At 34.5% G+C, this 12,132-nt stretch overlaps 4 protein-coding genes and 1 pseudogene across 4 annotated transcripts in view; 3 read left to right on the forward strand and 2 right to left on the reverse strand.

The window, feature by feature from the left end:
• Positions 1-147: 147 nt before the first annotated feature.
• LOC125867563 (cytochrome P450 CYP749A22-like) lies at positions 148-2,197 on the reverse strand. Its single transcript, XM_049548111.1, has 5 exons — positions 1,832-2,197; positions 1,528-1,751; positions 1,211-1,443; positions 767-1,130; positions 148-688 (listed from the first exon to the last, which is right to left on the reverse strand). The coding sequence occupies exons 1-5, from the start codon at positions 2,109-2,111 to the stop codon at positions 260-262; spliced, it is 1,530 nt and encodes a 509-aa protein (XP_049404068.1). The 5' UTR covers positions 2,112-2,197; the 3' UTR covers positions 148-259.
• Positions 2,198-2,818: 621 nt separating this feature from the next.
• On the reverse strand, positions 2,819-3,499 carry LOC125868924 (uncharacterized). Its single transcript, XM_049549488.1, has 3 exons — positions 3,359-3,499; positions 3,043-3,183; positions 2,819-2,965 (listed from the first exon to the last, which is right to left on the reverse strand). The coding sequence occupies exons 1-3, from the start codon at positions 3,497-3,499 to the stop codon at positions 2,819-2,821; spliced, it is 429 nt and encodes a 142-aa protein (XP_049405445.1).
• A 1,941-nt stretch (positions 3,500-5,440) lies between these two features.
• LOC125869229 (uncharacterized) lies at positions 5,441-8,812 on the forward strand (annotated as a pseudogene).
• Positions 8,451-10,934, forward strand: LOC125868925 (cytochrome P450 CYP749A22-like). The gene is made up of 5 exons (XM_049549490.1): positions 8,451-8,904; positions 8,994-9,226; positions 9,308-9,454; positions 9,902-10,277; positions 10,506-10,934. The coding sequence occupies exons 1-5, from the start codon at positions 8,785-8,787 to the stop codon at positions 10,932-10,934; spliced, it is 1,305 nt and encodes a 434-aa protein (XP_049405447.1). The 5' UTR covers positions 8,451-8,784.
• Positions 10,935-11,902: 968 nt separating this feature from the next.
• Positions 11,903-12,132, forward strand: part of LOC125868926 (cytochrome P450 CYP749A22-like) — a 1,711-nt gene continuing 1,481 nt past the window's right edge. Inside the window, exon 1 of the mRNA XM_049549491.1 lies at positions 11,903-12,125. Within this exon, the coding sequence (XP_049405448.1) occupies positions 11,903-12,125 (223 nt within the window). The remainder of the gene's footprint in view (positions 12,126-12,132) is intronic.

Below are 12,132 nucleotides of genomic sequence, written 5' to 3' on the forward strand. Positions count from 1 at the left end.
TTGATTTTAAGGTCAAGTTTATATTCGTCGTGATTTTTACCAAGGTGACACTTCCATTGAAATGGATGGAGTAGCTGAATTTTAATCTTTAAATAGTTCATATTCAATGGATTTTTATTGTAAAAGATTCTTTTGCTCATAAAAGATTGTTGAACACAATAGACATTTCAAATAAATACATAGTTTTATTTGCTTGGACAAATATAAGTACAATTATACTTCAGTTTAAACTCAATCCCACTCCATCTTTATATACATCTTAAATCTTGTGAAGAATGACTTTAACTCCATGCTGTGGACGAAGCATAAAAAGATCAGCAGGAGAGTGAACATAAGTTGGTGAAATCGTAAACATATAATGTTGTAGGATCATCGAAAGAGTAATTTTTGCTTCTGTCATTGCAAAGTTCAAGCCTAAACAAGTTCGAGGTCCATAGCCAAATGGCAAGTATGCTACTGGATTGTTGTTTGAAGCTTTAACTACTCCTTCAGCAAATCTGTCTGGTTTGAAAACATGAACGTCTTCTCCCCATATTTTACAATCATGTTGAACTGCTAATGCTGATATATAGAAATGCATTTCAGGTGGTAAAGTTAGCTTTCCTAGCTCAACTTTCTTGTCAACTTTCCTTTTTATGAATGGCACTGGAGGGTACAATCTTAGAGATTCATCAAGAATCATGTTCATCTACATTGATCAAAGAATGTTGAAAACTGTTACGTAATTGAATAGAAGTATTGAAACCGATAATAAACAATTGCTTACAATTTTCAGTCTTGATAGGCCATCTGCATTAGGAACTTTGTGGCCAAATGATTCAACAACTTCTTTTCTTGCTCTTTCTTGCCACTTCTTGTTTGTAGCTAGCAAGAAGATTGTCCATCCAAGCAAAATATTTGTCGTCTCGTGACCAGCAAAATAAAATGTCTTGCACTCATCAATGATATCGTCTATCGATATTCTGTTATCTTGATAAGCCTCTAGGAGTTTTCCAAGGAAATCACTTCCAAAGTTATGGTCTTCACCAATCTTTTCCTCTTCTCTTTTCTTTATTATTCGAGTAATGCAGTCATGTATGCCCTGCTCGAGTTTCTCTGACTCTATTTCATCATAGCTTTTCCAAATTTGACTACACGAGATGTAACAAGTATGTTGGCTTAACAGATCAAACGTTGTTGATAAGCTAAACTCGTGGAGGAAGGGACTTACCTGATGCCTGGAAACCTAACTTTGTTAGCATTTCCGGAAACTAGTGAAGCTAACTTCATTAGCATCTCAAATATGTTCTTTCCTTCTGAGTAACTACTTCCAAAAGCAGTCCTGGAAATGATTTCTGATGTTAATAGCCTAAACTCTTCAAACACTTCAATTTCTTTATCTTCATAAATCTTCCAACGTTCAAGCATTGTCTCACAACTCATAATCATCATCGGAATCATACTCTACAATCACAAACATTATCGAAAAAATTAGCACTAGAGGAAGCAGAGGAACTTCCTTACCAAAAAACTGCACAAAATTCTTACTTTTAGGCTTTCTCCATGAAAAACATGGTTGGCTAGTTTCCTCATTTTTACCCATTTTTCGCCTTTAGATGATGCAACCCCGTCTCCAAAAAGCTTCTTGGGAAAACCTTCAAGATCCATTTTGGGATAATTGTTGTTTCTATTGCTCAGTATTTCTTTGAGAAGTTCTGGTTCAGTCACTACTAGTTCAGGTTGCAGTCCATACCAGTAGAGAAAATTTGGCCCTATAGTTAAGTGACATTAGAAACAGAGAAAATACAAACTAAATAAAACAAGAAAATGTGTTATAATCATTTAAATTTACCATATAGTTTCTTCCAAGAAAATATATGAGGTAGAACTCTTGGAAATATGTCATGTGACGAGTGATCCATGGCTTTGTTTATGGACTCTTTTTTAATTTCAAAAATCTCTTTGAAGTTTCCATGTAGGAACTTGTAAGAAGGACCTTGTATACCTTGAGATCTCATCATAAATTGTACATGAAATGGAGTCCACAATAGCTTCTTAACGATCCTAACGAGGATAACTAACAAAGAAATGAAAAGAAAACTCGCGAGAATGATTATCATCATCATCATCATATGAATGATGTTCGCGGTTTTCTTTTATGAATCAAGATATTGAATGGACCTGAGAGTTCAAGGTTATGGTTTTTCGCCTTTTTCTAATGTATGGCCTAAGGTTGAGAATATTAGCTTGAATTAAAAGACAAACAAATACAGATATTGGTTTTGGCTTCATCAATAGCAATTCAAACCACCATTCTTGTTTTTGCTCTTGACAAAGACCTCAATGAATAGACGGTGTGGCCCATGAAAGTTTGGGTGTCGAGCAACGTCTACAATGGATCATATCATGCTAAACTGGTGTACAATAATTCCATCTTATAAAAATGAAATTGCAAGTGAGAAGTCTCAATCTGTGTACTGTTTTTCTCTTAAAATATTATCAATTTTTCATATCTTATGTATTGCTGATGGTCATTCCTTTATCTTTATTATGTATGTCTTCTATTATAAGGATTATAATAAATGCCATGATTATATGGAATCAATATTGGTATATAATAATGGCTGCTTATGCAAGTGTACTGGTCCCAGCTATTATACTATGAAATCAATAATGGTACATTTGTATAATATTTGGTGCTTATGCAAGTAAATTTAACTTTTGAAATATGTCTCTTATGAAGATACACTTATATTGGATTAGATTCAGATTCATTATATCGGAAACAATCTATCTACCTTCACAAGATAGGGGTAACTAGATTTTCTATCGACTAATGTCATTGTCGTAAAGTTGGTAAGTATTTGTCCTTCATTTGAGAAATAAGCTTAAATGTCTCCTCAGCTTCAACTTGCTGTCGTATATCAGATCGTGAAGATCTATCTGGGTGAAATTTCAGCAATGCTTTTTTGTATGCAACGCGAACCTGAAACAAGATCTTACTCTTAAGTAACACTTAAACAAAGATGGAAGATATTTAGAGACTGATCAGCGTAAACAAACCTCATGACTAGTACCATCACCAACAGTGATTCCCAATCCACACAACACCGAAGCCATATCATGGCATGTCATTTCAAGCTTACTGAGTTCCTTCCAAACTTCAAATCGTATCTGTTCCTTCAAATTCGTATTCTCCACATCCTAAAGAGATTCGTCAGATTGTTTAAAATAGTAGGAAAAATCCAAATATGGTATAAACACAGAATAACACAGAGGTAGTATAAGTGGCATGGAAGAGATACACAAAGAAAAATATAAGATAAATAGGCTGCAAAAAGCCGCGAAATAGATGACAGAAGAGGCCAAGTTGTTATACCTTCTTTTGAGTTTCTCTCATTTCCTCCACGCGCTGCATTTGTCTCTTCTCAATTTCTAATAAACGCATACTTTCAGCCTTCTTTCTTCTCAACATCAGCTTCAACTTCTTGGCTTCTTCTGCCTGAATAGGTAAAAGCATATCAGATAACAGTAAATCTTACTTTCGTTTGGCTAATTTTAGCTTTTCCTCTGTAATTAGGCCCATGTGTCATATATTTACATGGTATTAGAGTCAGGTTCATTCCTGTTTGGGCTCCTGGTCCATGCTCCAGTTCGGCCTGCTGGGCATGAAGAGCGGGAATGGACTAGTGCTTATATACTTAGGCAATCCTCCCCTCATGACTTTTGGGGATTAAGTTACAGATTCGAGCCTTGAGCCATGCGAACTAAGTATGATATTTAAGACGAGGAAGGTAGAAGGACATTCCCATTATTGCAGAGTTTTGAAGGAGCTACTGTTGGTCCTAAACGTTGGCTCAAACAGATCTCTCGGCATCAAATACAAATAATAAATAAATAAATAACCAGAATAGGGTCATATATATAAATTGATTTTCTAATTTATGAGCATGAAAGGGAGAGAAGGTTTCATTGACCTTAAAGAAAGGGATCTAACTATCTCTTACAATCTTACTCTCTACATCCTGGCTGCAATAATTCCGATACCCCTGGAGCGTATAAGCTCCAACGAGGCAAACAAAGTAGAAAACAACAACAACATATCCAATGTAATCCCACAAGTGGAGTATGGGGAAAGTAGTGTGTACGCACCCCTACCTTGTGAAGGTAGAGAGATTGTTTCTAATAGACTCTCGGCTCAATAAATCAAAAGTAGAGAACATCAACAGTCAAATTATCAACAGGTTACAGTCTAATGAACACCGAAAACATAACAGGAAACCAAAATTTAACAGTACAAAGTACACCTGAATCGCCAACGCTTTTTGCCTAGACGCCAATTCTTCCGCTAATGCCTTTTTGTATTCAGACGTCTCTTTGATCCTTTCTCTTTGAGTAGTAATACAATTATCATTGCTTTCATCATCATCATCATCATCATCGATGAAGATTATGTCACCTCGAAACTTCTTAGGTGTCGATTCAGGGACATCAATAAAAATAACATTACTAAAACTTTCACTGAACTCAACATCAATCAGAATAACATGATCAGCTCCTTCACCATCATTGCACCTCCTCAACATCTTTGTTCCGGTATCAGCTCAGATGGTAAGCACCCTCAATTCCAACCTAAAGGTTGTGAGTTCGAGTCAGAAGCAAAAAGGTGGGAGCTCCTAGGACGGATTAAAAAAATCACAAAAATGAGTTTTACAATCTATTTTCTCATTTATTTGTTGATCAATATTTGAAGTTAATTAGTGAGAGATTAATGTAAATGATGGTCTTGGTAAGTGTAAACAACACCCTCCTCTGCTAGTTAATAAGAGATTATTAGTAAAACATAAAATAATTCAGGTTTTAGTTTTACATTTGGAAATCCTATAATTCAATTTCTATGTAAAAAGAATTGTATTAACAAAAAAAATAATGAAATAGATGACTTATTTATATATTATTATATTTAATAATTGAAATATATATTTGTAAAGATGTTGACAGTCCCTTTGACTTCCAAATTTATCTTTCTATATTTTTCACATAAAAGCATAAACTTTATTAAAAAAAAAGATCTGTTATTGTCTGAAAACAATAATCTTTAAAGTATATCATATAAAAATTATTTTTTTTATTTTTAAAAATATGATATTCAAATGAGAATATTAGTGAAGAAAAAATAATCAAATAATATATTTTTTTAATATTGATGATAGTGTATTAAATATACTATCAAGAAATTAAAATAAAGAAAACTATCTCCAACAAATTTTGTGTTATGAAGTTAGATATGAACAAATATTTTTTTATGTGCTTAATTTTAGAATTGGATGATTTGTATATAATAGAAATAAATAAATGTTATTTTACAAGTTCAAAATTAGAAAATAATTGATAAAATGTATCGAAAAATATCTTATGGAATTAGAATTTGTATAATAGAATTAACTTTATTTTTGTTATCATCAACTTACTCTTGTCATTGTCCACTGTCTTTATAACCTAAATTCCACACTAGTCGAGTTTTTGATCCTGACGTAGTTAGTATGAAATCGGTAAATTTTGTAATAAATGGTTGTGGACAAGTGATAAATTTTGTTGGGCAACTGCTACTGAATTCGATAAATTTTGTTTGGGGGTTGATACTGAACCTGGTAAATTTTGGTGGAGAACTACTAAATTTTGGGGGGGGAATTGCTACCGAAGGTATTAAATTTTATTGGGCAACTGATACTGAACCTGGTAGATGTTGCTGGAAAACTGGTACTGAACCTGGTAGATCTTGCTGGGCAACTATTAAATTTTGTTGCGGAACAGTTACCAAAACTGGTAAATTTTGCTGGAAAACAGGTATTGTACCTGGTAGATTTTGGCGGGGAACTGATATTGAACCTGGTGAATTTTGGTGGGGAATGGCTACCGAAACTGGTAAATTTTGGTGGGCGATTGATACTGAACCTGGTAAACTTTTGTTGGGAATTGCTACTGAATTTGGTCAATTTTGCGGGGCGATTGCTGATGAATCTAGTTGATTTTGGGTGGGAACTGATACCGAAGGTGGTAAATTTTGGTGAGGAATTGCTATCAAAGCTGTTAAATATTTGTTGGCAACTGATACTGAACCTGGTAAATTTAGGCCGGGAACTGGTAAATTTTGGTGGGGAACTGCTAATGAAACTGATAAATTTTGGTGGACTAGTGTTAGTGTGGCTCAAAATTTTCACTTGGCAAGTGCTACTGACGGTTAAGAATTTTGGTTGGCAAGTGCTAGTTACGCTGAAAAGATTCAGCAGGCAAGCATTAGTGATACTGGAGGATTTTTGTGGGCAAGCACTTGTGAATTGGTTTGAAAGGATCAATCACTGGTTTCACGTAGCTTTACCCTATCTTATAACTATCGCGTTGTTTATATCTCTCTTCGTATATTATTGCTACTGCCAAAGAAGATTACTGCTCAAGGTGATGGTAACTTTGTAGTAAAATTATTTGTATAGTAGATGTTTTTACTGTGTCGGAGTGGGTTAGAGTCTACCATTGGTTAGGGAATGGACTGGTAGTTTACTTATACGGACTTGAAAAATTCTCCTCTCATTAGCTATAATGTAATGGATATAGAAGTAAACATCACGTGCGGCGTGTGGTAATATGTTATTTTCATGTCATGTGTCGTTCTTAAATGTGAAAATATCAGGTGAGCGTTATGCTACAAGTTTGGTTTGTATTTGTCTGGACAATTGCTATAGATTAAGATTGAAGTTCTAGAATTTCTGATAAAAAAGTACAACCACAGAGGAAAAGCTGTATTAGCCAAAAGAAAGTAAGATTTGTGTATGTACGAAGATGTATTGTGATCTGATGTGCTTTTTACATACTCAGGAAGAAGAAGCGAAGAAGGTGAAGTTGCAAAAAAGAGAAAAGGCTGAAAGTGATCGTTTATTAGAACTCGAGAAGAGAAAGAAGCAGCGTTTGGAGGAAATGAGAGAAACTAAAAAGAAGGTATGACAACTTGGCCTCTTCAGTTCTCATATTTCTTTGTGTCTCTATTCCATGCTGTGTTATTTGAATTTTTCCTACTGTTTAAACCAGCTGATGTATCTTTTTAGGACGTTGAGAATATGAAATTGAAGGAGAGGATACGAGCCAAAGTTGGAAAGGAACTCAGTATGCTTGAAATGACATGCCATGATATGGCTTCACTGCTGCGTGGATTGGGAATCACTGTTGGTGGTGGCACTATTCATGAGGTTTGCTTACACTCCGTCTCTAAATAAATAATTGTTTACATCAGTCTCTAAATATCTTCCATCTTTGTTAAGTGTTACTTAGAATAAATTCTTGTTTCAGGTGCATGTTGCTTACAGAAAAGCATTGCTGAAATTTCACCCGGATAGATCTTCAGGATGTGATATACGACAGCAAGTTGAAGCTGAGGAGAAATTTAAGCTTATTTCTCGAATGAAGGACAAATACTTACCAACTTTATGACAGGAAAATGATTATATTTTAGGATGGAAATTTTGTGTATAGACATTTCAATGTGAACAGCTGCACTCAAATGCAGAGAAGTGTTTTATTTCCAGGTTTAGTTTTCATTTCCTCGTGTTTTTCTTGATGTAAGCATAAAGGCAAATCTAAACGGAAAAGGTTCAAAAATGCACTTAAGTATTAGAAATGGTTCAAAAATGTCCTCGTTCCATCTATTTGATCACATATTCCCCTAATGTTAGTTTCAGTCTTAAAATTGCCTCTCCATTAACTACACAACTATATGATATTTAATTAAATTTTAGTAATTTAAAAAAAGGTCAATTGTACAACTAAAATTTAATTAAATGTCATGTTTGGTAAACCTAAAATTTAATTAAAAGCTAATAAAAATCTGAACTGTATGTGATAATGACAAAACTGTTACCTACATGTATCTGTCTTTATATCCATATAGATTCCCTACACATCATTATCAAAAAAACTTTATTTAAATTTAATCTCAAAATTAAATAGAGATGATGCATTTCACTCATTTCTCATATCATAACTTAAACTACCTAAAGATGGATATAGGGAAACTTATCTTAGTCTTCTTTTTCACTACCCTTTGCTTCTATCTCCTATGGACACTCGTAAAATTCGTTTACTTAGTATGGTGGATGCCACTTCAAACACAAAATAAAATGAACTCTCAGGGCATTAAAGGCCCTTCTTATAGTTTTCCTCATGGAAATACCAAAGATATCTCACTAATGAGAAGCCAAACTATGGACAAACCTATGGTGGATATTTCTCATGACATTTTTTCAAGAATTCAACCTCATGTTCACACATGGACAAGGATGTACGGTAAGAAAATCAATCGTTTATGGGTTTAAGTTATATAGGTCCGTGTAAATATTTCTTGTATTGTCTGTGTAGCTTAATCTATGATAGCAGGTAAGTACTAGTTTTATATGTAGTTAAGGATGGAGCTAGAGGGGTGCAAAAGGGTCTGAACTCCCTTTGTTGAAGAATTACATTGTATATATCAGGTCAAAGTTGTTTTTTTGTTATATTACATAGTTGAATCCCCTTGATTTCTATATATTAGTGATAATCCTGACTTTGTAATTGTTTGTAATTATCTTATAAGTGACCTGATTGTGTAATTACGCCATCATCAGTGTATAGAACTTAAACTGATTGTTTAAGTGTTTGGTTTGTTTGGTGACAGGGAGGAATTTCCTCACTTGGCATGGCTCAAAACCATACTTATTTGTCACTGAACCAGAGCTGATCAAAGAAATATTATCCAACAAAGAAGACACTTATCCGAAAATGGATATGGAAGGCTATGCGAAGAAACTACTAGGGGAAGCACTTATAACAAATGAAGGTGAAAAATGGGCAAAAGTAAGAAAACTGGCCAACCACACTTTCCATGCAGAAAGCCTGAAAGTAAGTACTTGGAATTCTACGATATCAGTAATTTCGTCTTTAAAATTTTAAAGTACTGATCTTAGTATGAACGGATGGAATATGCACAGCGTATGGTACCAGAAATGAGTGAAAGTGTACAGAAAATGCTAGAAAGATGGAAAGAACATGAAGGAAAAGAGTTCGATGTGTTCAAGGATTTTGGGCTGTTAACAACTGAAGTAATTTCCAGGACAGCATTTGGAAGTAGCTACATGGAAGGCAAACATATTTTTGAGATGGTGGCAAAATTGACTGCAATTACTGTAAAGAATGTTTACACTGTCAGATTTCCTGGAATCAGGTAGTCTGTATACTATTTAATGGAATTTCGTTAGGACGTTTATGCCTCGTTTTTAATTATTTGTTTTCTCTAATTTTGCAGTTGGCTTATAAGAACAGATGATGAAATTGAAGCAGAGAAACTTGAAAGAGGGATCAAGAACTCCATTCTTGAGCTTGTAAGTAAAAGAGAAAAGGGCAAAGATGGAATGTCTGAAAAGTTTGGGAATGATTACTTAGGACANGAAAAGTAAGAAAACTTGCCAACCACACTTTCCATGCAGAAAGCCTGAAAGTAAGCCTTAAGAGCTTAACAATATCACTATTTTGTCTTTAAAATGTTAACGTACTGATCTTGGAATGAACGGATGAAATTATGTACAGCGTATTGTGCCAGAAATGAGTGAAAGTGTTCAAAAGATGCTAGAAAGATGGAGAGAACACGAAGGAAAAGAGTTCTATATGCTTAAGGATTTTAGACTGTTAACAACTGAAGTAATTTCTAGGACAGCATTTGGAAGCAGCTACATGGAAGGCAAGCATATTTTCGAGATGGTGGCAAAATTGACTGCAATTACTGTAAAAAATGTTTACACTGTCAGATTTCCTTGAATCAGGTAGTCTGCATACTATTTAATGGAATTTTGTTAGGACGTCTATGTCTCGTTCTTAATTATTCGTTTCTTCAATTTTGCAGTATGCTAATAAGAACAGATGATGAAATTGAAGCAGAGAAAATTGAAAGAGAGATCAAGAACTCCATTCTTGAGCTAGTAAGTAAAAGAGAAAAGGCCACAGATGAAATGTATGAACAGTTTGGGAATGATTACCTAGGACAACTTATGAAGCTTCTGAATGAATCCGACACGAACAAGAGTATCACAATAGATCAAATGATCGACGAGGTCAGGACATTGTATGGTGCTGGTCATCTTACAACGACAAGCTTACTTGGCTGGTCTGTTTTTCTCTTAGCACTTCACCCCGAATGGCAAGAAAAAGCCAGAAAGGAAGTTGTTGCATTCTGTGGCCTCAAAAAACCAACTTCTGATGCAATTGCAAGACTAAAAACAGTAAGCAGAACCCTCATCGAAAACCTATGTTGCTCAGACTCTTCAAAAAATGTCGATGGATGCGTGTTGGATACTCTAAAAGTAGAGCATTTTTGGAGAATCTACAGAGGTACAGCAATATATATTTGGAGAGTCCGATCAACATAGTCTAAAAGTTTAAATTGTCACAGAGATTATCACACTTTACTTAATTATATCTTCAACAGATTCTTTTGTCGTTTGTTGCAGATGAACATGATACTTAACGAATGTATGAGATTGTATCCTCCAGCTATTACTGTGACAAGGAAGGCTAAAAGAGAAGTTGAACTAGGGATCATGACTCTTCCAGCTAACATGACAATTTTCATGCCAATTCTGGCACTGCATCATGATCCTCGAATATGGGGTGAAGATGTTCACGTCTTCAAACCAGAGAGGTTTGCAGAAGGGGTAGCTAAAGAAACTAACAACAATGCAGCAGCATTTTTTCCCTTCGGATTGGGACCTCGTACTTGTGTTGGTCAAAATTTCACAACCAACGAAGCAAAGATTGCCTTGTCGATGATTTTGCAGCGTTATAAGTTCACTCTGTCACCTAATTATGTGCATTATCCATCTGATATTTTCCTTTTGACTCCCAAAGATGGAGTTAAAGTTGTCCTTGAATCCATTTAGGTATATCAATGCCTCTAAATGATGTACAATAAATAAGAAGTTATGAAAAACAAAGCCTCTGAATTCACGAGTTCTTATTTTTCTTCTTAATTTCAATTACTTAATAGTGTGTACGAAAACCTTACCCCTACCTTGTGAAGGTAGAGAGATTGTTTCTGATATAGTGTATCAAAATCAAAATACATTATGCGTGATTGGGATTATAATTCTGAGCATTCACATAAAAGTATCAAAAAAGAAACTACGTTTAGTAGAGTGATCAATTAATTTTAAGAAATTATGACTGTTAAAACCATGCTAAAAAGGTTATTAAGTTCAGACACAATGTATATCTTCATTGACATATTGTTAATTTACTTGCATAAGCACCAAATAATATACAATTGTGCCATCATTGATTTCTATTATAACAGCTATGACCACACTTGCATAAGCACCTCATATTATACAATTGTAACATTATTGATTCCATATTATCATGGCTTTTATTATAATCCTTGTAATAAAAGACAGATAAAATAAAGACAGAGGATATCAAATCAAGATGATATTAAAATGATGTCTTCCTCACATAGTTATATGAAAATTAGATAATATTTCAAGAGAAAAAGAATGGTGTTTTCAAATGCTATTAATGAAGCCAATATTCGAGCTACGAGTACATCAGAAACACTATAACCTATCAAGTCCATTCAACATCTGGATTCAAAAAAACCGTGAACATCATTCATATGATGAGTAAAAGTGTTCAAAAAAATGCTAAAAAGATGGAAAGAACACGGAGGAAAAGAGTTCGACATGTTCAAGAATTTTGGACTGTTAACAACTGAAGTAATTTCCAGGACAGCATTTGGAAGTAGCTACATGGAAGGCAAACATATTTTCGAGATTGAAGCAGAGAAACTGAAAGAGGGATCAAGAGCTCCATTCTTGAGCTTATAAGGAAAAGAGAAAAGAGCAAAGATGGAATGTTTGAAAATTTTGGGACTGATTACCTGGGGCAACTTCTGAAGCTTTTGCACGAACCAGATACGAACAAGAGTATCACGTTAGATCAAATGATCGACGAGATCAAAGCATTGTATGGTGCTGGTCATCTTACAACGACAAGCTTACTTGGCTGGTCTGTTTTTCTCTTAGCACTTCACCCCGAATGGCAAGAAAAAGCCAGAAAGGAAGTAGTTGCATTCTGTGGCCT

This window comes from Solanum stenotomum, chromosome 6 (assembly GCF_019186545.1).
Source record: "Solanum stenotomum isolate F172 chromosome 6, ASM1918654v1, whole genome shotgun sequence".
In the NCBI taxonomy this organism is placed as follows: domain Eukaryota; kingdom Viridiplantae; phylum Streptophyta; class Magnoliopsida; order Solanales; family Solanaceae; genus Solanum; species Solanum stenotomum.